Consider the following 25,442-nt stretch of genomic DNA (forward strand, 5'->3'; position numbering starts at 1 on the left):
AGAGGCAATTGGGACTGCAAATTATTACAACATGAATGCAGATGGATTCATATCTTGGGTACATTAGCACCCCATAGAATGAACGAGGGCTTAATTTACTCCTCGTTCATCTGAGTTGTTATCTGGTATTGTAACTAACATCTTTTCATCCACTAGGACACAGGTAGAGGGATCCAGGGATCCAGTATAATATTTGAGACTCGTTTTGTCCCTCGGGTCCTATAGGTCAGTACATTTCTACATCACTGACCTGTGTACGATTTCATCCACGTACAGCTGGCCCCTTTTTGGTTAATAACCGGGTCCCATTTTTGCTATATCTGTTCTCATTTGCTGCCACATAAGATCTGTGTATTTAGACTCTGGGTACACTGTACACCATGCACAGACTCTCAGTCTATCACTTTACATTTAGATCTAGCCTGCATATGATGTGTATCCATTTGCCAAGACATCCTTATTTGTTTTCACACAAATATATTTATTTCTAGTGCATTTGTCACACACGTGTGTTCAGTATTCCATTATCCATCAGGAAACGGGCAAAGGGATCTGGGGATACAATGTATTTTGAGAGACTCTTTGTGTCCCTTGGGATGGAGTATATAAATAAACTTTTTCTTGATTTGCACATGGCCTCATGTATTCACTTTTGGTCTTTAATTTGTACTCTTATCTACTGTGTCCCAAAATGTTCCCTTTATGCTCATTTGATGCTATATTAGACTCCTACAGGGACGAGGGGTACATAGTAAGTCATACATATATCATTAACACTGCTGTGCTATAGAGCTGATTTGTTGACTGCACCTCTTACAGTTGTTGCTACCTCCGCATGATCACCTGACTACCGTGATATTGCATACCCGCCACTGTTTACAGTGTACATGTGGCGATTAGAGAGATTGGCTGCTTGTCACAGACTCCTCCTCTCCCTCAAGGTATAATAGGCGTATGGACACCTCTAGTGTGTTACTCTTCCCCCCTGAAGAAGTGTGATATGTCACAAGAAACGTGCGTCGGGGCGTTTTGACGTCACGTTGGTGGCGTTCATGAGTGGGACGGTGTCTTGAAAGAGTATAGAACTCCAGCCCCGGCAGTATATACGGTTGTATACTCATTTTATTTTCCAGTCAGGCAATGATACATGCTTTGACTGTGTAATTGAATGTGCGTGTTCATATTGACAATCAGAGAGATGAGGATCTACTGCATTTGTGGTATATTGGCGCATCACTGTTTATTGTTTACACATACACTCCAGTCACGCTATGTATACTTGCCATGCATTTGCTGTGGGCTTGGTGCTACATCTAACTTAAGCAAACGGGGCTCCATACCACATGAGCGTGCTCAGTAGTAGTTACTAAGAAGGGAAGTGTTTGTGTTGACATACTTAGTTCCATCTGGTGGGAAACATTATTGCTATATCACTTTATGTAATACATTTTTTTCCCTGCTACTAGCTATCGTCCTACACACTGTTCCCACCTGGGGAATAATTTTATTCCAATTTTATATTCACGGATACATACTTTCACATTGTGTTTCGGCGTTGTTATGGATTATTATTAAAAATGTATTATTTTTGCTTTTCACAGCTCAGGCGTCCTACCACCATTGTTTACTTTGAGTACGTGGTCAAGTGGTACATTTCAGTTCTCTCTGTGGATACTTTATCCTTTAGTATCCTATTACTTATTTACCATGAGTGCATGTTAAGGGGACTATTGTGACCTCGGTCACTTTCTTTGGTGTTTCTACTGATATTACTCCCTATGCACCTGGAACTGTTATTTGGGCTTGAGCGATATCTCATCAGTTGTATATATAATAAGAAAATTTACCATCAAATACGAGGAACCGCGATGTGGACTACCTGTGCCCCACGTGCACCAATATTTATCTCGGTTGGTGGGAGGCAGAACTGGTCTTTAATGAGATCAATGAGTCATATATATCTCGCACATTATACTATGGGCTAGGTATATGGATGATATTCTCATCTTATGGAGGGGGACACAGGTACTGTTCCTTGAGTTTGTCAAAATTCTGAACACAAATGACCTCAACCTTAAACTCACCCACGAGATAAGCGAACAAGTCATCACATTCCTAGATCTCAGAATCTCAAGGGGTGAGGCAGGTCTTTTGGAAACTACCATACACCGCAAATCCATAGCTACCAACAGCCTACTACGTTTCGACATCCACCATCCAAGATCACAATTGACCGGCATCCCTACAGGTCATATTCCTTAGGGTTAGAAGGAACTGTTCCAACAATTTGAAAATTTGAGAAACAAAGATTCCAGGAGCGAGGATACAGCAACAAAGTTATAAACAGAGCTTACAATAGAGCTAGATACATTACTCGCAGTTCCCTCCTGATTGACAAACCCACCACCTCCGCCTGCTGACCAGAACGTTATTTGATTTGTTGGCACCTATAACAACCAATTGTTACAAATCAATAAAATTCTGAGCAACCACTGGCACATCCTCTGTGAGGACAATGATCTAAGCCAGGTCTTGAAGCCAAGACCAACGCTGATCAGCAGAAGGGCTACTAACATAAGGGATTTGCTGGTTCACAGCCACTTCGAAGCCCCAACCAAAAGCAAATTGTTGACAAATATATCAATGAGCAACTTCAATTGCCAGGGCTGTAAAGCATCACTTTGCCCTGCCCACAAAGCATTTCTACACTCGGGATGACTCGACACAGTTACAATTAGTCAATTTATCAATTGTAGAACTGTGAGGTTCATCTACCAAGCAGTATGAGTTTGTAGGAAAAAGTATGTCTGCTAAACGAGTCACCAGCTATATTGCAGTCCTGGAACATCTGGGTGCAATAAGGAACCATCGCGACACCCCATTAGCTAAACACATTCTCAAAGCATACAACAGAGACTGAAAAATCCTCAAATTCATAGGTATTAAACACCTACTTGTAGGACTTAGAAGGGGAGACTGGAACTCCTGAAAAGGGAATCCAGGTGGATTTCCAGCCTGGGCAACCTCTCATGCAAAGGTCTAAATGAGGGATTTGTCTTTTTTCCCTTTATCTGATAGTGGAGACAACTGTAACAATGGTCAAATCTATCTCTAACCACTCTGACTGAGTTTCAGTATTTAATACAAGCAGTTATGCTTATACAGAACCTCTTTGGCAACCCTGTTCCTCAGTACCTACAATGATCTAACTGTACTTCTTCAATACTTTCTGGCTAATCCCCTCTATTTCTGTCTATTTTCCCTGCTTTATCAGACCACTGATATAGAGATCACTATCATTGTTAAGCACCTAGATTTATTTCCAGTATACATGAGTAACACATGTTGATTTATACTGTCCCTCTAGAACTATTCAATGTCTTAGTTCCAACAAGGACAAGATTTCATTTTAGGGTCATTCCTTTCCTACTTTCTGTTTTCTCTGGTCTTATTCTGCCCTCCGTTTTATCACTGCGTGAACACCAGCCATCAACATAAGGATATGCTCCTGCATTGTTTGGGTTAAACTCACCTTCAATCAACCATGGCAGCCGACATCTACAAAAGCCTATAGCTCCGTAGCAAAGTGGCGGCACCCAGGACGAAGCATGTAATACGTGAAACGTACGTCGGTGCATGCATGTCACCGTGACAAGAAGACAAATTAAACTGTAACACACACTACATGGGTAAGAGGTGGCAACAATGAGACTAAACATGGATGTCTTAAGCCTACATTGGTGCGACAAATGGACATCTGTTGCTCCAATGTAGGCTTAAGACATCCATGTTTAGTCTCATTGTGTTCGCCACATGCGCCTGAATCTATTGATGTGACTCATGTGTGTCTAAGATTTAAAGAAGGGAAGTTATTTATGTGTGTGGGTATACCCTGTGGCAGGTCTAAACGTAGTTTTTTTAGAGGTTTTTAAAAAAAAATCTTTTGTAAAACTGTCAATCTCACAGCCGATTTATGACAGGGGTGGGCTTATGTTGTTTCCATGGGGAAAAAGAATATTTAAGTCTTAGTAATGTATTAGGAATTAAGATTTCAACAGGGGAGTGTTTTTGACCAAACACATGATTTCTCATATTTACTTCGCCAGTGACCTCTCTGGGAGAAAATCCTGATATATGGTAATGTAGTGTATAGGGCTTCCTGCTTATGTTTTATTCTGTTATTTTGAGAAACTGTTCTGCATTTATTGTAATTGTATGTTCTTGTAATCCCTTTTCTGTAATCTAAGCATTAAAACATTGTTAGAAAAGCACACTTATCAGTGTATATCCTTGGGTAATAAGTATAAAAGAAATAAGTCAAAACCAATGTGGCTAAATAAACAGGTAGGGAGGAAATGGACAAGAAGAGGAAGGCATTTAGATTCTTAAAGTCAGAAGGGGCGGAGACATTGTATCGAATTATAAGGAATGTAACAAAAAATGCAAAAGGGCAATTAAATTAGCAAAAATGGATAATGAAAAAAGGATTGCAATAGAAAGTAAGGTCAACCCTAAAAAGTTCTTTAAGTACCTTAATAACAAAAAAATGAGAAAAGAAAATATAGGACCCTTTCAGTGTGAGATGGGTAGGTAGATTATTGGAGATAATGAAAAAGCAGAGATATTAAACAAATTATTTGCTTCTGTGTTTACCAGGAAGTAAATAAGGCACCTGGCCCAGATGGCATACATCCAAGAGTTCTCAAGGAGTTAAGTTCAGTAATAGCCAAACAATTATATTTAATTTTCAAGGACTCTATTTCCACAAGCCCAGTACCACAAGATTGGCGTAAAACAGATGTGGTGCCTATATTTAAAAAGGGAGCTAGATCAGAACCGGGGAATTACAGACCTGTAAGCCTGACTTCAATAGTGGGGAAACTACTCGAAGGTTTAATACGGGATAATATTCAGGAATACCTAATGGAAAACAAAATTATTAGTAATAGTCAGCATGGATTTATGAAGGATAGATCATGCCAAACTAACCTTATTTGTTTTTTTGAGGAGATAAGTAGGAATTTAGATCAGGGTAATACAGTTGAAGTGGTCTACTTAGATTTTGCAAAAGCTTTTGATGCGGTTTCACACAAGAGGTTGGTGTATAAAATAAAGCAAATTGGACTCAGTAATAATATATGCACCTGGATTGAAAACTGGTTTAAGGACAGACAACAGAGGGTTGTCATAAATGGAACTTTTTCAGGTTCGGCTAAAGTCGTGAGTGGAGTACCTCAGGGATCGGTACTGGGACCCCTGCTTTTTAACGTGTTTATTAATGACCTTGAGGTTGGCATCGAGAGCAAAGTCTCCATCTTTGCTGATGATACTAAATTGTGTAAGGTAGTAAAATCAGAGCAGGGTGTAATTTCTCTCCAGAAGCACTTGGAGAGACTGGAAACGTTGGTAGGTAAATGGCAGATGAGGTTTAATACAGATAAATGTAAGGTTACAGTATGCATTTGGGATGCAAGAATAAACAGGCGACTTACAAATTAAATGGGGATAAATTGGGGGAATCCTTGATGGAGAAGGATTTAGGAGTGCTTGTAGACTGCAGGCTTAGCAATATTGCCCAATGTCATGCAGTAGATGCAAAGGCAAACAAGACCTTATCTTGCATAAAACGGGCAAGGGATGGAAGGGAAGTAAACATAATTATGCCCCTTTACAAAGCATTAGTAAGACCACACCTTGAATATGGAGTACAACTTTGGGCCCCACTCCTTAGAAAAGACATTATGGAACTAGAGAGAGTGCAGAGAAGAGCCACCAAATTAATAAAGGGGATGGACATTCTAACTTATGAGGAGAGGCTAGCTAAATTAGATTTATTTACATTAGAAAAGAGACGCCTAAGAGAGGATATGATAACTATATACAAATATATTCAGGGACAATACAAGGAGCTTTCAAAAGAACTATTCAGTCAGGAATGAATTTATTTTTCCCCTTATGAGATATCATTGGATGATATGACACTGGGGTTTTTTTGTTTGCCTTCCTCTGGATTAATATACTGTAAGTACAGATATAAGATAAAGTATCTGTTGTATAAATTTAGCATAGGTTGAACTTGATGGACGTACGTCTTTTTTCAACCTCATCTACTATGTATATGTACAGTATGTAACAATGTAAGCACTGTATTTTTATATATATTAAAATAAGTAATGCTTTGGGCTCTGAATGAACTTTTGCACGCTCTGGAGGGAGTATTTACATATTCGGACACATATTGCTACATGAGATTTTTGTGTGTTAAGTGCAGTTATTCTATTATAAACAGGGACCTGGCAAATATTAATTTTACATCTTTTATTTGCATAACTATCTCGGGTTGTGGAAGCATATAGATATGATTCCAATTGAGTAAGGGGTTAATGTTAACTCATTGGCGGTACCTTGCGTGGTGAAAGGTGAGTTGGCTAGAGTAACCGTGTGTATTATCCTTAGTTGCATATCTAGGTTACGTGCCCACTTGTGTGCAGTTCGTGACAGGTGGTATATGGGGATGGATTTGGGGGAGATGTTGCTTATTTCAGGGACCATTGCGAGGTGAAAAGTGGGACCGATTGCTAGCGGAGTATTAACCCTTGTCCCGTATGCAGGTCACGTGCTCACAGGTGTGCCGTACGTGACACTTCCCTATTAGGCTGATGCAAGAGCCCCATCCCTTTTCCCTAATTAATTATTATATAACACAATGGGACAGCGCGCACTCCATAGCGTCAATAAGCTTTGGTTTTAACATACACAAGCTAAAATCAGGCCACTCACAAAAAATAGGTAGATCATGCACATTGGAACTGAACAAGGAAATCCTATGGATCCACTGCTGGTTTGTAGCTGAAACTCATGGCTGGAAATGTGTGACGTCCTTCCGCTTGCAGATCCGGGTACCTCCGAGAATGTGCGTCCACACAATGGTCCCCCGGCACAATAGTTAGTGCTCTCCTGGTTCCACTGCTCTCCTCCGCAGTCAAAGTAGGACTGGTTCCTAACAGACAGTCCAAAGGCAATAGCCCTACGCGTTTTATTGCTAGAGTATGAGCGACATCATCATCGGAGAAGCGCTGTGAATATATACATTTGTTTTACATTTTCTGTTGGGCCGAATTAAATCCTTAGCAGCACGCTAGGCACCACTATTAGGGTGTGATTAATGTATTTAGCCAATCCACCTGTAACTGCTTATTGAGCAGCGTGTGGGAGGTTAGTCCCTCCTTTTCAAGGTATATAATCTCCCAGTAAGGTCCCTGTAAATTCACTTTTCACTTTACTTGCATACGTGTAAGTATCTTCACTAGTATATACCAGTTTTTAATTGCACTAAGTTACATAAGCTTACGCGTATTTTATTAACCCCGTCAGGGTAAATTTCACAGAACATTTGTATGCATTTAGCATAGGGACATGCTATTGGGACTTACCTTGACGTTGTTTAGCAGACATGTCATTATTTGATCAAAGGATGTAACCAAAAGTCTCCTTTGTCTTACAGACTTAGGTTTAACTTTGCATAATTGTTTCCCCATTTATTGCTGTCCCAATGGGAGAAGCGCAGGGATTCCCTTTCCGTTTTTTCACATATGTATGGCCAATCTTTTCACCAGCAGCATGCTCTTTACACGGAGCAGCGTGGTGAATATATATATATTTGCCATACAACACAGGCCTGGTCAAGGGTTTAACAGGCCATATAAACATTTCTTTGTATTTTTTCAATCATCAAATTGTAGCCACATTAACCCCTGAAGTACCAGATTGATTAGAATCCTTTATCCCTCCCCCCCCCCGCCATTTTTTTTACAACCTCCATGCTGCCAAAGGCAAGGCTATTACACTCTTCTCATACTACTCGACCTGTCGGCAGCCTTTGATACTGTAGACCAGGGGGGGGCAAACTTTTTCCCCTGCGCCCCCCTGCCGGCTGTCCCCTCACTCCCGCGCCCCCCTCCCAACCCCAACTTACCCGCGCTCCGGCGTAATGACGTCACGTTGCCATAGCAACGTGACGTCACATGACCTCGCAGCGTCATTTTGACGCCGCGTTGCCATGGCGACACAGGGAGGAAGCCGCCGGAGCCACGGTAAGTTAGGTTTACAGAGGCCCTGCAGCTCCCCCGGCACTTAATTTAAGTGCCTTCGGGAAGCGCGCGGGACCTCTGTAAACCCCGCGCCCCCCGTCGGCAGTGTCGCGCCCCCCCTGGGGGTCGCGCCCCACAGTTTGCGCACCGCTGCTGTAGACCACCCTCTTCTCCTTCAGATTGCCCATACTCTTGGTATCCGTAACAGGGCTGGATCTCCTAGATCTCCTCCTACCTCTCCCATTGTGCTTTCAGTGTCTCATTTGCCAACTCCTCTGTCAATCTCTCTCTGGGAGTACCCCACGGGTCTGTCCTGGGACCTCTTCTCTTTCCTCTTTACATACTCTCACTAGGTGATCTTATCACATCTCTTGGGTTCAAATATCAGTGATGACACAAATTTATCTTTCAACCCCTGACCGTACACCTGCTGAACAGACCAAAGCCTCTGAATGTCTCTCTGCAATATCATCCTGGATGGCCCCCTTGCCGAATCAAACTTAACATGTCTAGACAGAGCTCCTCATACTTCCTCCCAAGCCTCTACTGCCCCTTCTACATTACTGTTGGCAGCACTGTCATACACCCAGTATCACAACCACGCTGCCTAGGGCCAGTATCACAACCACGCTGCCTAGGGCCAGTATCACAAGCACGCTGCCTAGGGGTCACAACTGACTCCTTCTTCACATTCTCCTTGCATATTAACAATGTAGCTATAACCTGGGTTTTTTTCCTCTGTAACATTGCAAAGATACGCCCTTCCCTCTGTCCCTCTATGCGGAGGGGGGGCAGTGGATGCAGAGGGGGGGCAGTGGATGCAGAGGGGGGGTCAGTGGATGCGGAGGGGGAGTCAGTGGATGCGGAGGGGGGGTCAGTGGATGCGGAGGGGGGGTCAGTGGATGCGGAGGGGGGGGGTCAGTGGATGCGGAGGGGGGGGTCAGTGGATGCGGAGGGGGGGTCAGTGGATGCGGAGGGGGGGGGCAGTGGATGCGGAGGGGGGGGTCAGTGGATGCGGAGGGGGGGGTCAGTGGATGCGGAGGGGGGGGTCAGTGGATGCGGATGGGGGGGTCAGTGGATGCGGAGGGGGGGTCAGTGGATGCGGAGGGGGGGTCAGTGGATGCGGAGGGGGGGTCAGTGGATGCGGAGGGGGGGGTCAGTGGATGCGGAGGGGGGGTCAGTGGATGCGGAGGGGGAGTCAGTGGATGCGGAGGGGGGGTCAGTGGATGCGGAGGGGGGGTCAGTGGATGCGGAGGGGGGGGTCAGTGGATGCGGAGGGGGGGGGTCAGTGGATGCGGAGGGGGGGGTCAGTGGATGCGGAGGGGGGGTCAGTGGATGCGGAGGGGGGGGTCAGTGGATGCGGAGGGGGGGGTCAGTGGATGCGGAGGGGGGGGTCAGTGGATGCGGAGGGGGGGTCAGTGGATGCGGAGGGGGGGTCAGTGGATGCGGAGGGGGGGTCAGTGGATGCGGAGGGGGGGTCAGTGGATGTGGAGGGGGGGTCAGTGAATGCGGAGGGGGGGTCAGTGGATGCGGAGGGGGGTCAGTGGATGCGGAGGGGGGTCAGTGGATGCGGAGGGGGGTCAGTGGATGCGGAAGGGGGTCAGTGGATGCGGAGGGGGGGCAGTGGATGCGGAGGGGGGGCAGTGGATGCGGGGGGGGCAGTGGATGCAGAGGGGGGGCAGTGGATGCGGAGGGGGGCAGTGGATGCGGAGGGGGCAGTGGATGCGGAGGGGGGCAGTGGATGCGGATGGGGGCAGTGGATGCGGAGGGAGTGTTGTGGATGCGGAGGGTGTGTAGTGGATGCGGAGGGAATGTAGTGGATGTGGAGGGGGGACAGTGGATACGGAGGGAGAGTAGTGAATGCGGAGGGGGGACAGTGGATGCGGAGGGTGGACAGTGGATGCGGAGGGAGTGTAGTGGATGCGGAGGGAGTGTAGTGGATGTGGAGGAAGTGTAGTGGATGCGGAGGGAATGTAGTGGATGCGGAGAGGGGACAGTGGATGTGGAGGGGAGACAGTGGATACGGAGGGAGTGTAGTGGATGCGGAGAGGGGACAGTGGATACGGAGGGAGTGTAGTGGATGCGGAGGGGGGACAGTGGATGCGGAGGGGGGACAGTGGATGCGGAGGGGGGACAGTGGATGCGGAGGGAGTGTAGTGGATGCGGGGGAGGGGCTGTTACACTCTTCTCATACTACTCGACCTGTCGGCAGCCTTTGATACTGTAGACCACCCTCTTCTCCTTCAGATTGCCCATACTCTTGGTATCCGTAACAGGGCTGGATCTCCTAGACCTCCTCCTACCTCTCCCATTGTGCTTTCAGTGTCTCATTTGCCAACTCCTCTGTCAATCTCTCTCTGGGAGTACCCCACGGGTCTGTCCTGGGACCTCTTCTCTTTCCTCTTTACATACTCTCACTAGGTGATCTTATCACATCTCTTGGGTTCAAATATCAGTGATGACACAAATTTATCTTTCAACCCCTGACCGTACACCTGCTGAACAGACCAAAGCCTCTGAATGTCTCTCTGCAATATCATCCTGGATGGCCCCCTTGCCAAATCAAACTTAACATGTCTAAGACAGAGCTCCTCATACTTCCTCCCAAGCCTCTACTGCCCCTTCTACATTACTGTTGGCAGCACTGTCATACACCCAGTATCACAACCACGCTGCCTAGGGCCAGTATCACAAGCACGCTGCCTAGGGCCAGTATCACAAGCACGCTGCCTAGGGCCAGTATCACAAGCACGCTGCCTAGGGGTCACAACTGACTCCTTCTTCACATTCTCCTTGCATATTAACAATGTAGCTATAACCTGGGTTTTTTTCCTCTGTAACATTGCAAAGATACGCCCTTCCCTCTGTCCCTCTATGCGGAGGGGGGGCAGTGGATGCAGAGGGGGGGCAGTGGATGCAGAGGGGGGTCAGTGGATGCGGAGGGGGGGTCAGTGGATGCGGAGGGGGGGTCAGTGGATGCGGAGGGGGGTCAGTGGATGCGGAGGGGGGGTCAGTGGATGCGGAGGGGGGGGGTCAGTGGATGCAGAGGGGGGGTCAGTGGATGCGGAGGGGGGGTCAGTGGATGCGGAGGGGGGGTCAGTGAATGCGGAGGGGGGGGCAGTGGATGCGGAGGGGGGGTCAGTGGATGCGGAGGGGGGTCAGTGGATGCGGAGGGGCGTCAGTGGATGCGGAGGGGGGGCAGTGGATGCGGAGGGGGGGCAGTGGATGCAGAGGGGGGGCAGTGGATGCAGAGGGGGGGCAGTGGATGCTGAGGGGGGCAGTGGATGCAGAGGGGGGGCAGTGGATGCTGAGGGGGGCAGTGGATGCGGAGGGGGCAGTGGATGCGGAGGGAGTGTTGTGGATGCGGAGGGGGGCAGTGGATGCGGAGGGGGGACAGTGGATGCAGACGCTGGACAGTGGATGCGGAGGGGGGACAGTGGATGCGAAGGGAGTGTAGTGGATGCGGAGGGGGGACAGTGGATGCGGAGGGGGGGCAGTGGATGCAGAGGCTGGACAGTGGATGCGGAGGGTGGACAGTGGATGCGGAGGGAGGACAGTGGATGCGGAGGGAGGACAGTGGATGCGGAGGGAGGACAGTGGATGCGGAGGGAGTGTAGTGGATGCGGAGGGAGTGTTGTGGATGCGGAGGGAGTGTAGTGGATGCGGAGGGAGTGTTGTGGATGCGGAGGGAATGTAGTGGATGCGGAGGGGGGACAGTGGATGTGGAGGGGGGACAGAGGATACGGAGGGAGTGTAGTGGATGAGGAGGGGGGACAGTGGATGCGGAGGGGGGACAGTGGATGCGGAGGGGGGACAGTGGATGCGGAGGGGGGACAGTGGATGCGGAGGGAGTGTAGTGGATGCGGAGGGGGCAGTGGATGCAGAGTGGGGGAAGTGGATGCGGGGGAGGGGCTGTGGATGCATAATGCATAATAAAAAATATAATATATATATATATATATATATATAATAACGATGTAATATGACGCAGAAAATGTGCTGAAATGGAAGAACAAACATGGAGTGCGTCGTTATTATATATATTATATATATTTTTTATTATGCATTAAATTGTTTTTGTTGATTATTAACGAGACGCTACATGACAACACAACGTCATGCGGCGCCACATTGTCATGGAAACTTGACGCCGCGTGACGTTGTGACGTCACGTAGCGCCCCGTTGTCATGGCCGCACAGCCATATTGAAGGTGGTTGCAGGGGGGCAATGCAGGCAGGACACCAGAGGATGCTGGGAGACGCTGCTGGAGGCACATACTATATTTAAAGAAAGAAAAAATCTCTGGGTTGGCCTTCAGTTGAAGGTGGCACCCTGGCTGTGTGCGGGCATGGGTGTGTTATCATGTGTAACTCCTTCACTGCCAGGAGCAGACTATACATTCACAGCTCAGTGAGCTGGTAACAAAGTAATAGTCTGCAGTCCTCCCTTGCAATGAAAAGTTAAAAGGTGAACTGCAGGTGTATTAGACAGCCATTTAAGCATCAGCCTAAGAGCAGCCCCTAAAAACTATTTTTTTTTTTTTTTAGGGAAAAAATACAGAATATTGATATCTCCCATTTTATAAAGGGTCAAACCTACAAATTCCCGAGCAGCATTTAAGAAAATGAAGTTGCTGTGCTGCTCGCTGTGCTGCTCACTGTGCAGAGGGAGACAGGAGGGGCTGGGGGTGCTAGTGACCAGCAGGGGGCGTCTGCTCTCTGGGGCTGGGAAAACACGGTTCGAGTCCAGTCTCGGGTAAATGTCGCCGGTTCACAATTGTCCTTCTCCGGCAGGGAGACTCCGGGGGACCGCTAGTGTGTGACGGGGTCGCAGTGGGCATCGTGTCCGGCGGGTACCGCAAGTGTGGCAACGCCAAGTGCCCGGGCATCTACACGCGCATATCCCCCTATGCATCCTGGATAGAGGTCACCATGCACAATGCCACCCAGCACAGTACGGCCGCCCCCACTGTGCCAGCCTGAGGGTATCTGTGACATGGCTGCAGTTATTCGTGCATATGTGAGGGGTAACGTGCGGGCGGGGCCGGGCCCACAGCACGACTTAGAAACATGTACAGGAGTTATAAGTAAAGAAAACAATCAGCCATGTATCACCTTTACTGTTTGTAACTTTTAATATATCAAAGCACAAACTCCAGTCTGCTGCGAGTCCAGGTTCTGAAGCAGCTCAGTGTGACTCATAGTTTCGTCCATCTTTTATGAGCCCAGCAAGTATTTTCTTATCTTGATATTTGTCTGGAGTTGTAAAGCATTGGTAGGATTTCAGAGTGAGAGGAAACAAAGGGGTTAATAGGAAAAATACCCATAAATACATTGCAGAGATCTTAATACTCTGTTTGCCTGCCCCGGATCTGGAAGGGTTAAGCTCTGCAATACCAGAGGAGGCAGAGTGGTATAGTACCATGCATTGCAATGACACAACGGAATGAACCACAATGGATGGAGGGAGGGGGGATTTCCTGACCTATTAACCCCTTGTGTAGCTTCTCGCACAGACCTGAGAGAGGGTTAGACCTTTACTGCCAGGGAGGAGGGTGGGAAAAGCAGCGATACTCTGCACTGCTTGTTCGTAAAGGTTAAAAAAAAGAGTGATACTCTGCAGATGGAGAACTGAGGGTGGGAGAACAGCAAATGAATGGCAGGGGGCAACAAGTGACTGGGAGGAAGTGGGTAGTGGGAGAGCAGTATTGAGCAGCGAGTGAGTGCGGGATTCGGGCTCCAGAGTGTTAGCTGTTGAGCGCGTTATCGATGAAATTGCGGAAGAGAGCCACACGTGTGAAGAAATCGGGGGCCACACCGTTGCCGCAGGTTCCAGTAATGAAGGAGGTGATGCCCTGAATGACCCCGTTACACACGAGAGGACCCCCAGAGTCACCCTGCATGGGGAGAGAGAGACAGAAGGGAGGTTAACAGTGATATTACACATCCTGCCCTGCAGCCCTCACTACTATTACTGTACAGAACACACATCACTCACCTCCATCTTACCCGGCAGCCCTCACTGCTACTCCTGTACAGAACACAAATCACTGCATCTCCATCTTACCCTGCAGCCCTCACTACTATTCCTGTACAGAACACACGTCACTGCACCTCCATCTTACCCTGCAGCCCTCACTCCTACTCCTGTACAGAACACACATCACTCACCTCCATCTTACCCGGCAGCCCTCACTACTACTCCTGTACAGAACACACGTCACTGCACCTCCATCTTACCCTGCAGCCCTCACTACTATTCCTGTACAGAACACACATCAACTGCACCTCCATCTTACCCTGCAGCCCTCACTACTATTCCTGTACAGAACACACATCACTGCACCTCCATCTTACCCTGCAGCCCTCACTACTATTCCTGTACAGAACACACATCACTGCACCTCCATCTTACCCTGCAGCCCTCACTACTATTCCTGTACAGAACACACGTCACTGCACCTCCATCCTGCCCTGCAGTCCTCACTACTATTCCTGTACAGAACACACACACACGTCACTGCACCTCCATCTTACCCTGCAGCCCTCACTACTATTCCTGTACAGAACACACGTCACTGCACCTCCATCCTGCCCTGCAGTCCTCACTACTATTCCTGTACAGAACACACACACACGTCACTGCATCTCCATCCTGCCCTGCAGCCCTCACTACTATACCTGTACAGAACACACGTCACTGCACCTCCATCCTGCCCTGCAGCCCTCACTACTATTCCTGTACAGAACACACGTCACTGCACCTCCATCCTGCCCTGCAGTCCTCACTACTATTCCTGTACAGAACACACACACACGTCACTGCACCTCCATCCTGCCCTGCACCCCCATCCTGCCCTGCAGCCCTCACTACTATTCCTGTACAGAACACACACACACGTCACTGCATCTCCATCCTGCCCTGCAGCCCTCACTACTATTCCTGTACAGAACACACACGTCACTGCATCTCCATCCTGCCCTGCAGCCCTCACTACTATTCCTGTACAGAACACACATCACTCACCTCCATCTTACCCTGCAGCCCTCACTGCTACTCCTGTACAGAACACACATCACTGCACCTCCATCTTACCCTGCAGCCCTCACTACTACTCCTGTACAGAACACACATCACTCACCTCCATCTTACCCGGCAGCCCTCACTACTACTCCTGTACAGAACACACATCACTGCACCTCCATCTTACCCTGCAGCCCTCACTACTATACCTGTACAGAACACACATCACTGCACCTCCATCTTACCCTGCAGCCCTCACTACTATTCCTGTACAGAACACACATCAACTGCACCTCCATCTTACCCTGCAGCCCTCACTACTATTCCTGTACAGAACACACATCACTTCACCTCCATCTTACCCTGCAGCCCTCACTACTATACCTGTACAGAACACACATCACTGCACCTCCATCTTACCCGGCAGCCCTCACTACTATTCCTGTACAGAACACACATCACTGCACCTCCATCTTACCCTGCAGCCCTCACTACTATTCCTGTACAGAACACACATCACTGCACCTACATCTTACCCTGCAGCCCTCACTACTATTCCTGTACAGAACACACATCACTGCACCTCCATCTTACCCTGCAGCCCTCACTACTATTCCTGTACAGAACACACATCACTGCACCTCCATCTTACCCTGCAGCCCTCACTACTATACCTGTACAGAACACACATCACTGCACCTCCATCTTACCCTGCAGCCCTCACTACTATTCCTGTACAGAACACACATCACTGCACCTCCATCTTACCCTGCAGCCCTCACTACTATACCTGTACAGAACACACATCACTGCACCTCCATCTTACCCTGCAGCCCTCACTACTATACCTGTACAGAACACACATCACTGCATCTCCATCTTACCCTGCAGCCCTCACTACTATTCCTGTACAGAACACACACGTCACTGCATCTCCATCCTACCCTGCAGCCCTCACTACTATTCCTGTACAGAACACACACGTCACTGCATCTCCATCCTGCCCTGCAGCCCTCACTACTATTCCTGTACAGAACACACACGTCACTGCACCTCCATCTTACCCTGCAGCCCTCACTACTATTCCTGTACAGAACACACAAGTCACTGCATCTCCATCCTGCCCTGAAGCCCTCACTACTATTCCTGTACAGAACACACACGTCACTGCACCTCCATCCTACCCTGCAGCCCTCACTACTATTCCTGCTGATTCCTTCCCACAGCCCTCTCCTCCTGCGCTGCCTTTAGTCTATTTCCTGTGGGGCCCTTGGTCAGTTTTCTGGTCACCACCCATGACTCACAAAGCAGATGCCCGCCTGGCGCATGAAGACCCCAGCGCAGATGTTGGTGGGGCGGCACGAATCCATTTCAGCCACAGTCATGTTAAGCTCCTGCAGTTGGTCAGGGAAACTTCCTTCAGAGCTCAGCCTCCCCCAGCCTGCAGTCACACACGCGGTGCCAGCGGGGACGGTCTCATTGGCACGGGGCAGGCGCACCAGCCGCACACTAGCGTTCAGAGTCACTGCACGGTCAAGCTGGGAAGAGCGAAAAAGGCACATCCATTGAGACTCACAACATTAGCCTTCCTCACTGCAAGAGGGTTCACTCAGCAGCAGAGCTTGACCAGAAGCCCCACCCCCACCTTCACCATTCTTCTTCCCAACCAAAACCTTCCATTCATAGTATGAAATAACCACAGACCCCAAGTTTGTGGTTAAAATGGCCACATTAAACCACAATGTTATATAAACCACTTTACCCAGCAAGAGTCCTCAAACCTTTTGAGAGACCAACAGTGCCCAGCTGTGGCCCCATCTCCTAGCCAGGCACCTGGCTCCTTAAAACTTAATCGACCATAGTGAGGCAGTTCCTTGTACCCACTGCCCAGTGGATACAGCTCCTCACCAGCGGTCCTCATAATCCTCGAATATAACCCCCCAAATGAAACAGCCTTAACACAGCTGTGACAATAATACCCAACATGCCCTAAAACCCCAATGACAGTACAAGCATGCCCATGCTATAACTGTCATATCATATCTACTATATATTTTGGAAAGTTGTTTGTCTGTTCGCTATGCAGTTGGACACCTATTAAGATATCGTAATCAAATGTCGCATGATGGTTCCTGAGATAAAGAAGCAGGTTTTTGTCTATGTTTGGATACAATTGGATTCATTCTATTTTTAATTCTATGAGTTATTACAATTTTTCAAGCAAGTCAGCCAATGTTGTACCTAGTAGGTTATATATCTGGCACGTGAAATCATACTGGTGATATCATAATGCAGATAGCCTGGTGGCAAGCCACTGTTGTACCTAGTAGGTTATATATCTGGCACGTGAAATCATACTGGTGATATCATAATGCAGATAGCCTGGTGGCAAGCCACTGTTGTACCTAGTAGGTTATATATCTGGCACGTGAAATCATACTGGTGATATCATAATGCAGATAGCCTGGTGGCAGATAATGAGAGTCAGATAGCTATAAAGTTTACAAAGAAAGAGAGCAAGTCAGTTGGCACATGAGGAGAACGTAAATGCTGGAGGAGAACGAGTCGGAAATAATTGGGGACATCATAAGGTATTAAAGGAAAGTGATGGGAGGGAGAGAGAAGGAGGTAGGGGGGATGAGAAGAGGGGGTAGGAGGGGAGTGGGAGGTATGAGGTTGGTTCCTTAAAATTCACGAGCAACGCCAGGTACTTTCAGCTAGTAAATGTATGTATGTATGTATGTATGTGTGTATGTGTGTATGTGTGTATGTGTGTGTGTGTGTGTGTGTGTGTGTGTGTGTGTGTGTGTGTGTGTGTGTGTGTGTGTGTGTGTGTGTGTGTGTGTAGCCAGGTCCCCACTGGCTCCCCGGTCCTCTGGTTCCCCCTCATCCCGGTGGGGGCAGCTGCAGGGGCGGGTGCGTCAGGGCGCCGCCATGTTTGATGTACTTGCGCATGATCGAAGGATCACGCATGCGCAAAAGGTGTCCAGCGGCCATGTTAGGGTTGGCGCGCAGAATCGCGCATGTGCAAGGCGTCGCACATGTGCAGACGTGTCAGCGCGGCCATTACAGGTAGAGTCTGAGCCATTGAGGGCCAGGAGAGCAACGGCAGCCATTATAGAGTTGCGCATGCGCAGTTGTGATCGGCCCCAATGTTAAAGAGGTCCACAAAAGACTACATTACCCAGAAAAGGTGATGTGGTGCTCAAGCATGAAATCCCATCAGGTTATAATATAAGAGGTACACTTCTGGGACATGAATATTGTTTCAAACCTAAAAAAGGGCTCCAGTTGCCCTGAAGGCAGGGGTAGATGCACAGAGACACCCCCCCCTAACCTCATTGGGCTGGCCCCAGGTATGTACTCACGAATAATTGTCACCAGAGATCCTCTCAGTCTGCGTGCTGTTGCCAATAGGGAGAAATCCAGTGCAGTGTTGGTTGGTGCAACGCACAGCAAGAAAGGTGGTAGTAGGTCTGGCAAAAAAAATTCTTTATTACAGGGACATAAAAAACGGAAGGCTGCAACCTTCTACGCGTTTCGTGCAGTCAAAATGCACTTTATCAAGAAGTGAGTTAACATGATATACATGACACTATATATAGGAACAGTCTGCCGATTTGGCGCCAAAATCACTAATTGGTAACATCATGTTGATTGAAAATATGTCATCAAGCTGTGCAAGCGCCATGAAAAAACGGTTAATTACCTGATCACACTACGAGAAGTCTGCCTCCAAACTCACCTGCTCGGTGACACGCACCGCAGGGCAATGGAGGACCAAATCTCGCGAGATGCGCCTCAAGCAAGCCACGTTTGATCGCGCATGCGCAGATTATAATTTGTCAAAAAACAGACCCAAAATCCCGCGAGATGGAGCCACCAAGGTCCTAAATACTCGCGCATGCGCATACATAACTCTATATGAAATCGTGAATACATAATGATTGATAATTTGGTGTAACCACCCACAAAAACGGGGATAATTATGGGATTGCCTCATAAGCTATGAAGACACCCATTAACATACCCCACTGACAGGGGAGGACACACCAACCATAAAAACGCATGAGCTAGTCTGAATTGATGAGCCTGATCAGGCAGACTGTACCATATATTTACAAAACATCCAATAATTGTAAAATCTAAAAACAAAAAATAATAAATAAAAATAAAAATAATTTTTTTTTAATTCTAACTTATACCTATATTAAAAACATATGTACAGCCTTCCAGTAGTACAGAGGATGACTACTTAATATTTTACATACAATACTTACAAAATCATGAAAAAAGAAGAGCCATATACAGTGACACACAGTTATCTTATCCATAAACGAAAGTGTGGTTCTACTTGGAGAAATGTGTTTGAATTGCACTAGATATTATTTGTAATAGCATTTAATAAAGCTTATAAATGCAATAATCTGACTCAATCTAACCTTATATTTGATAACTTGTTTTGATGTATATATTTTATACTTATTTGATCAGAGTAAGAATCTAAAATTATCATTGTTGTTCGTGGGACAATAGTAAATTCAAGAGAGGTATAACCATAGATTGTACTAAGATATCTGAAAATATAGTACAAGGAAAAGAAAAGAAAAAGACTGTTTACATAAAAGTCTGTTCAATAATAATTTGGCTCAAAAAATGATTAATGCTCCATTCAATGTTAATTCCATCTGGAAAACGGGTCTTAAGCATGAAGATCCAAAATGACTCTTTGCATGGCGCTTGCACAGCTTGATGACATATTTTCAATCAACATGATGTTACCAATTAGTGATTTTGGCGCCAAATCGGCAGACTGTTCCTATATATAGTGTGATGTATATCATGTTAACTCACTTCTTGATAAAGTGCATTTTGACTGCACGAAACGCGTAGAAGGTTGCAGCCTTCCGTTTTTTATGTCCCTGTAATAAAGAATTTTTTTTGCCAGACCTGCTACCACCTTTCTTGCTGTGCGTTGCACCAACCAACACTACATTACCCAGAAGCCTCTGGGAACTGCCCTTTCACCCCTATCACATGCCATCAGACAGCCAATAGGGATTACAGATTCTCCTGTTCACAGAATATGGATATGACTCACTCACACCATGCTAGTCAGTAGGACCTGGGACACAGACAGGGGAGGGTGTATATGTGCAGGGAGCAAATGGCTCCTGCACTAGGCCAGAGCCCCCCCCCCCCCTAGGCCCCTACTCATCTTATGTTGTGGCTGCTGTAGGGAAGGCCCTTCAGTTAGGGACCTTGCCCCTTTAGTAGTGTGTTAAGTTCAGGGACACAGCTACAGTACTGCGAGACCCTGACAAGTGTGGTCTGGGACCAGACCTACCTCACTAAATATAAGAGACTATCTCTGTACGGTGAGATCACTCAGAGGGAGACCATCCTATTTGGAAGAGGACGACATCGCTGAGACTTCGGCGCTGGACGCAGATGGATCCTCTTGCTGTTATTCTGCTATACCCAGGTGCAGGAGCCCCGGGAAGGTATACACCAAGTGCACCAACTATACACCTCATCTAGTTGGCAGCACTGTCTCACACTTGGGTGGGGTTGTGGGACTCTTGGGTAATGGGTGTGGGTTTATGGCCCTAGGAGGTCAGTGTTATAGAGTGACACTATTGTGATGTTGATGTAATTGTGTTGTACTTATCTTCATATAGTAAACTGTTTAACCATAGACTGGTGTATGTGGTTACTATATGTGGGTCTTGTGTCAGGGGTTATTCTATACTCTAGGATCCTGCACAGGTGGAGGCGCTGTTATATTGTGAGGATCGTTCCGGGATACACGCCAGGTTCCCATCAGCGGAGGCTCAGGCCTCCTGTGAGCCTGACAGGTATTGCACCACACCTGGTAATGCATGTAGATTTCCCCACAGGGTCCCTATCTGCGATTGGGGGGGGGGGAAAGTGCGTTATATATATAAATATACACATACATACACCCACAAGGGAGAAAGGGTGGGTAGGTGCTATTCTCTCCCCAGAGCGGCTAGTGACTGTCGCTCCACATTTCCTCGTTTTAAGTGCTGCCATTCCCTCCTCCCCCTCTCCCAGTGGTCATCCCTGGCCCCTACTTTATTTCCTTAACCTCTTCACCCCCCACCCACCCTGTCCCCTATCCTGGTCTCCACAGCCCAGATCCAGAGGCAGGAACACAGGACCAAAAGGAAGGGGGGAAGAGCTACCAAGCTCAGCTAGAACCTTCAACCACGGGGAGGGGAGCTTTTTCCACCCCCTAATCCACAGAGCATAGTGAGGACCTTGGCACCTTGGTCACGCTGCCCTTCCATACCTGTCAGGGCTCAACTCTGGCAGGTCACTGCCCGGCAGCACAGCTCTCTCGCACAGTTCGGGGGTCTTACCTTCAGAACGAGGATGTCGTTTTGCATTGTCTGGGGATTGAAACCATTCTGGAAGACCTGCGAGATGCTGAAGGTTTGCTTGGAACGCTCATTGGTGCGGAGAGAGTGAGCCCCCAAAACCACCGACACAAGAGAGGGGTTCCTGAGGGCAGAGGAGTGTCAGGAAGAGGTGGGATACAGGCACACACGGGAGGGGACAGCATGGGGGTAAGAGACACTGACGGGGACACAGACACACAGGAAGGACACAGACACAAAACTGGAACACTGACGTACACGTACTGTACATACGTGTGAGTGCACCTACAGCTCTGAAAGCACACACAGACATGGAAATATGCCACTTAAGCACACAGACACACACCTTGTGACATCAGAACTCTTTGTGATGTCACTGATTGACACACCTTGTGATGTCACGCATTTCTACACAAGTCACAGTGTATACAGGCAGTCCCCGTTTTACAACGCTTCGTTTTACAACAAATGGCTTATCCAACGCTTTGCAATGCATACCTATGTTCATTTTTACAACGCCAAAACGGCTTATCCAACGCTCTTACGACGCTTTGCAAAGTTGTTTATGTGTATGTAATATATATGTAACGGGTATTCCCTGTGAATACAGACGCTACTACCTGCTGTGTATACCTGTGTGGCTCTCAGGAGCCTAAGCCTCCGCTCGGGGAGCCTGGGGTACATACATATAACACAATCTCGTGGTGCAACGCCTCCACCTGCGATGGCTCCCGCCAGAGGAGGAGTGGTTCCTCGCAGGACAAATATATATATATCACTCCACACACCGCATGTAAAATAACCAATGACTTTACTGTATAGCATATACTTATTCATAAATCAACAGGTGTCCCTCTCTAGAGGAGACACTAACTACTGCGTCTCGCAGGACGCTCCCATCTACACCGGGTGATCCCACCCCATGTCCAATACCCCACACATAAAATATTTTGTGTATTTTAGCATTAAAAATGCCTTCAGGAGCGGAACCTTTCATTTAAACAGTGTTCCTATGGGGAAACGTGTTTCGCTTTACAACGTTTCGCTATCCAACGCCATTTTGAGTAACGCATTGTGTCGGATAACCGAGGACTGCCTGTAACAGTACTTCTCCCCCAGACCGAGTTGGCTGTTAACTGCTCACTGTCAGTAGCAAATTCCCAGGTACTCACATATCTGTCAGGCAGTGAGCTGCTGTCATCAGGAACTGGGGGGCAATCAGGGACCCCCCACAGAAGTGATGACGTTTGAACTGCAGTGAGGCAATGTATGGGTGAGAATTGGGGGCTGCCTCTCTGCCCCCCACTATCCAGGAGCGCAGGGAGCCTGCAGGGAGAGACGATGTTACTACCTGCTACACAGGCTTCCTCACACACCTCTAAGCACACTTATTAAGGGTTAAAAGGCCCAGACTGAAAGCAGGGGAGCCTGGATCATATCCCAGTGTCAGCGCCTTGTGACCTTGGGCACCAGGCACCAATATAAGATCGTAAACGTCTATGCACAGGTATAGTGTCTCTGAACACTTCTTATTTATGGACTGAGCCTTGCACACTCATACACATACAGTACTGATTTGTGCAAATCACACATACACGGCTCGTTGCATATTTATACAGACACCTCATATACACATACTGAGCCATATGCACACTTATACACACAGATCTGTGCAAACACTCACCCCCGTGCACGCTGCATGCCCACAGAAGTACCACCGTAGTCAGCAGGAGGGACCCCATCCTATCCATGGCTCTGTCTCCCGGGGCCCGGCTCCCACAGACTTTATACCTGCACTACAACCGTTGCAGTTACACAACTAACCGCTCATATCTGCTGACATTTCCTAACCCACAATGAGAGAACTGCAACAGTGCTGGGGAAGAGAGGAGTTATGGGGCGGGGAAAGGGGGTGCAGCATAGTGCCTTATATTGAGGGGCAGCTGTAAGCAGGGAGTGCGAGTTACAGAGTTCGGGTGCTGTGATATGAGTTGAGCTCTGTCTGGATGGGAGAAAATACAGAATTGGGGGTTAAGGCTGCAGCTCCGCTAGTCAGGGCTAGCGCTGCTAGTATTACGTAGCGCTTTACAGAGACATTTTGCAGACACAGTCCCTGCCCCGTGGAGCTTACAATCTATGTTTTTGGTGCCAGGGGCACAGGGAGATAAAGTGACTTGCCCAAGGTCACAAGGAGCCGACACCGGGTTCCCCTGCTTCAAACTCAGTGCCACTCAGTGTCTTTACTCACTGAGCCGCTCCTTGGGGTACATTCCTGTGGGGACAGAGCAGAGGTGCAGGTTGTAGATTGTTGGGTGCAGCTCCATTCAGTGGGATGAATCAGAGTTACCCATCTGAGGTGCAGTTCCCACTCCTCAATGTTGTGGTGAAAATTACATATTTGGGGTGCAGCTCTCTCTCTCTTTGCGTCCCCCGCACAGTTTGCAGAGTCGGGCTCTGTCCCAATTGAGCTGTACGTTCTGACCACACAGGAAGCAGAGTCTGTTATGGACACTACAGATTAACCCCCTCATGGTCAGAGATCTGCAGATACAGAAGCTCCTGGACCCCCACAGGATGCTTCACCCTTTTAATATTGGCGTGGTTAACCTCTTGTCTGCTGAACCAGAGAAGAAATAAAGAGGCTGACCTCTTTCACTGAGGTGATTCAACTGCAGTGTCGCAACACGCTACAGGCCTCCAGGAACTAAAAGGTTAAAGAGCAGAATTGCAATGCTCTGCAGGCCTCTACACATGAAAGCGTTACATCACAGTTTTGCAATGCTCCGCAGATGTCTAGGAACGCAAGGTTTAAAAAGCAGCAATGCAAATCTCTTCAGGCCTCTAGACATCAAAGGGTTAAATGGCAGAATTTCAATGATCTGCAGACCTGTACACATCAAAGCATTAAATAGCAGTGTTGCAATGTGCGGCAGGATTCTAGGCATCAAACGGATTGCAGTGTTGCAAGGCTCTGCATGCCTCGACACAGTAAATGTTTAGGTGACAGTGTTGCAACGCTCTACAGACCTCTACTCATCAAAGGCAGCATTGCAATGCTCTGCAGACTTCTAGACATCAAAGGGTTTAAATAACAGTGGTGCAACACTGTGCAGGCTTCTAGATATCAAAGGATTAAATAGCAGAATTCCACTGCTCTACAGGCCTATAGATATTAAAGATAAAAATCAACGCTGCAATGCTCTGCAGGCAAAGGGTCAAATAGGCTATCAAAGTGTAAAATAGCAGAATTGTAATGCTCTGACGTTCTCTAGACATTGAAGAGTTAAAAAGCACAGGTGCCTGTAGAGGGAGAGAGGGTTTGGCCCGATATTAAAGTGGTTGCACCCCATATGGCCACCCCCTGACCTCACCAGGGAGACAAGGGGTTAGCTGGACTGCGGTCCAGGAATGTGGTTTGCACCTTGTTATATCATGAAAATGTATGTTCCCCTGTTCCCATGTTTTATTATTATGTCAGTGTCTGCACCACACATACACCGGGATCCATCCGGGAGGGCAAGGGTTAATAGTTGTATAGTGATTATAGCCCTTTGTTTAATTTTCCCGCCTTTTCAGGCACCATTTTGCAGGGTCCCATAGGCCGCCATTGAAGCTCCATTATTTTCAATGGCGGATCTAGCTGTTTTGGACCTGTTTCCCTTGAAGACCAGCAGGTGGCGTCCGAGAGGAGGAGCGGCGGTTTTCCATTGTAAGTCAATGGGCTCATTGACTTCAATGGAGATTCCCCGACGGCGCTTTCCGGGAACGAGTTGGCAGCCGTCCAAACCGCAAAACCGCAAAGCGGACACAATGTCTGAAAAAGAGCTTTGATCACTGATTAGTCAAGTTCACCGTCAAGTGGCATGGGAATCTTAGGTTCTAGGGCACCCAGAAATAAAATTATTTTTGCCCCTAGTTCCTAGG

The 25,442-nt window shown here is 47.8% G+C and overlaps 1 protein-coding gene across 1 annotated transcript; it reads right to left on the bottom strand.

Annotated features, from left to right (window-relative positions):
- Positions 1-13,201: 13,201 nt before the first annotated feature.
- On the bottom strand, positions 13,202-23,389 carry LOC142501506 (myeloblastin-like). Its single transcript, XM_075611487.1, has 5 exons — positions 23,203-23,389; positions 22,691-22,844; positions 21,501-21,642; positions 16,419-16,652; positions 13,202-13,987 (listed from the first exon to the last, which is right to left on the bottom strand). The coding sequence occupies exons 1-5, from the start codon at positions 23,267-23,269 to the stop codon at positions 13,838-13,840; spliced, it is 747 nt and encodes a 248-aa protein (XP_075467602.1). The 5' UTR covers positions 23,270-23,389; the 3' UTR covers positions 13,202-13,837.
- Positions 23,390-25,442: the final 2,053 nt, after the last annotated feature.

The sequence above is a fragment of the Ascaphus truei genome, chromosome 8 (genome assembly GCF_040206685.1).
Source record: "Ascaphus truei isolate aAscTru1 chromosome 8, aAscTru1.hap1, whole genome shotgun sequence".
Taxonomy (NCBI): Eukaryota; Metazoa; Chordata; class Amphibia; order Anura; family Ascaphidae; genus Ascaphus; species Ascaphus truei.

Excerpts from the sequence above, each read along its gene's own strand:
- LOC142501506 (XM_075611487.1), bottom strand. The coding sequence starts at position 23,269 with ATGGATAGGATGGGGTCCCTCCTGCTGACTACGGTGGTACTTCTGTGG. Across the intron at positions 16,653-21,500 it reads ACGACATCCTCGTTCTGAAG|CTTGACCGTGCAGTGACTCT; the intron begins GTAAGACCCCCG and ends CGCTCTTCCCAG. Across the intron at positions 13,988-16,418 it reads GCCAGGCGGGCATCTGCTTT|GGTGACTCTGGGGGTCCTCT; the intron begins GTGAGTCATGGG and ends CTCCCCATGCAG.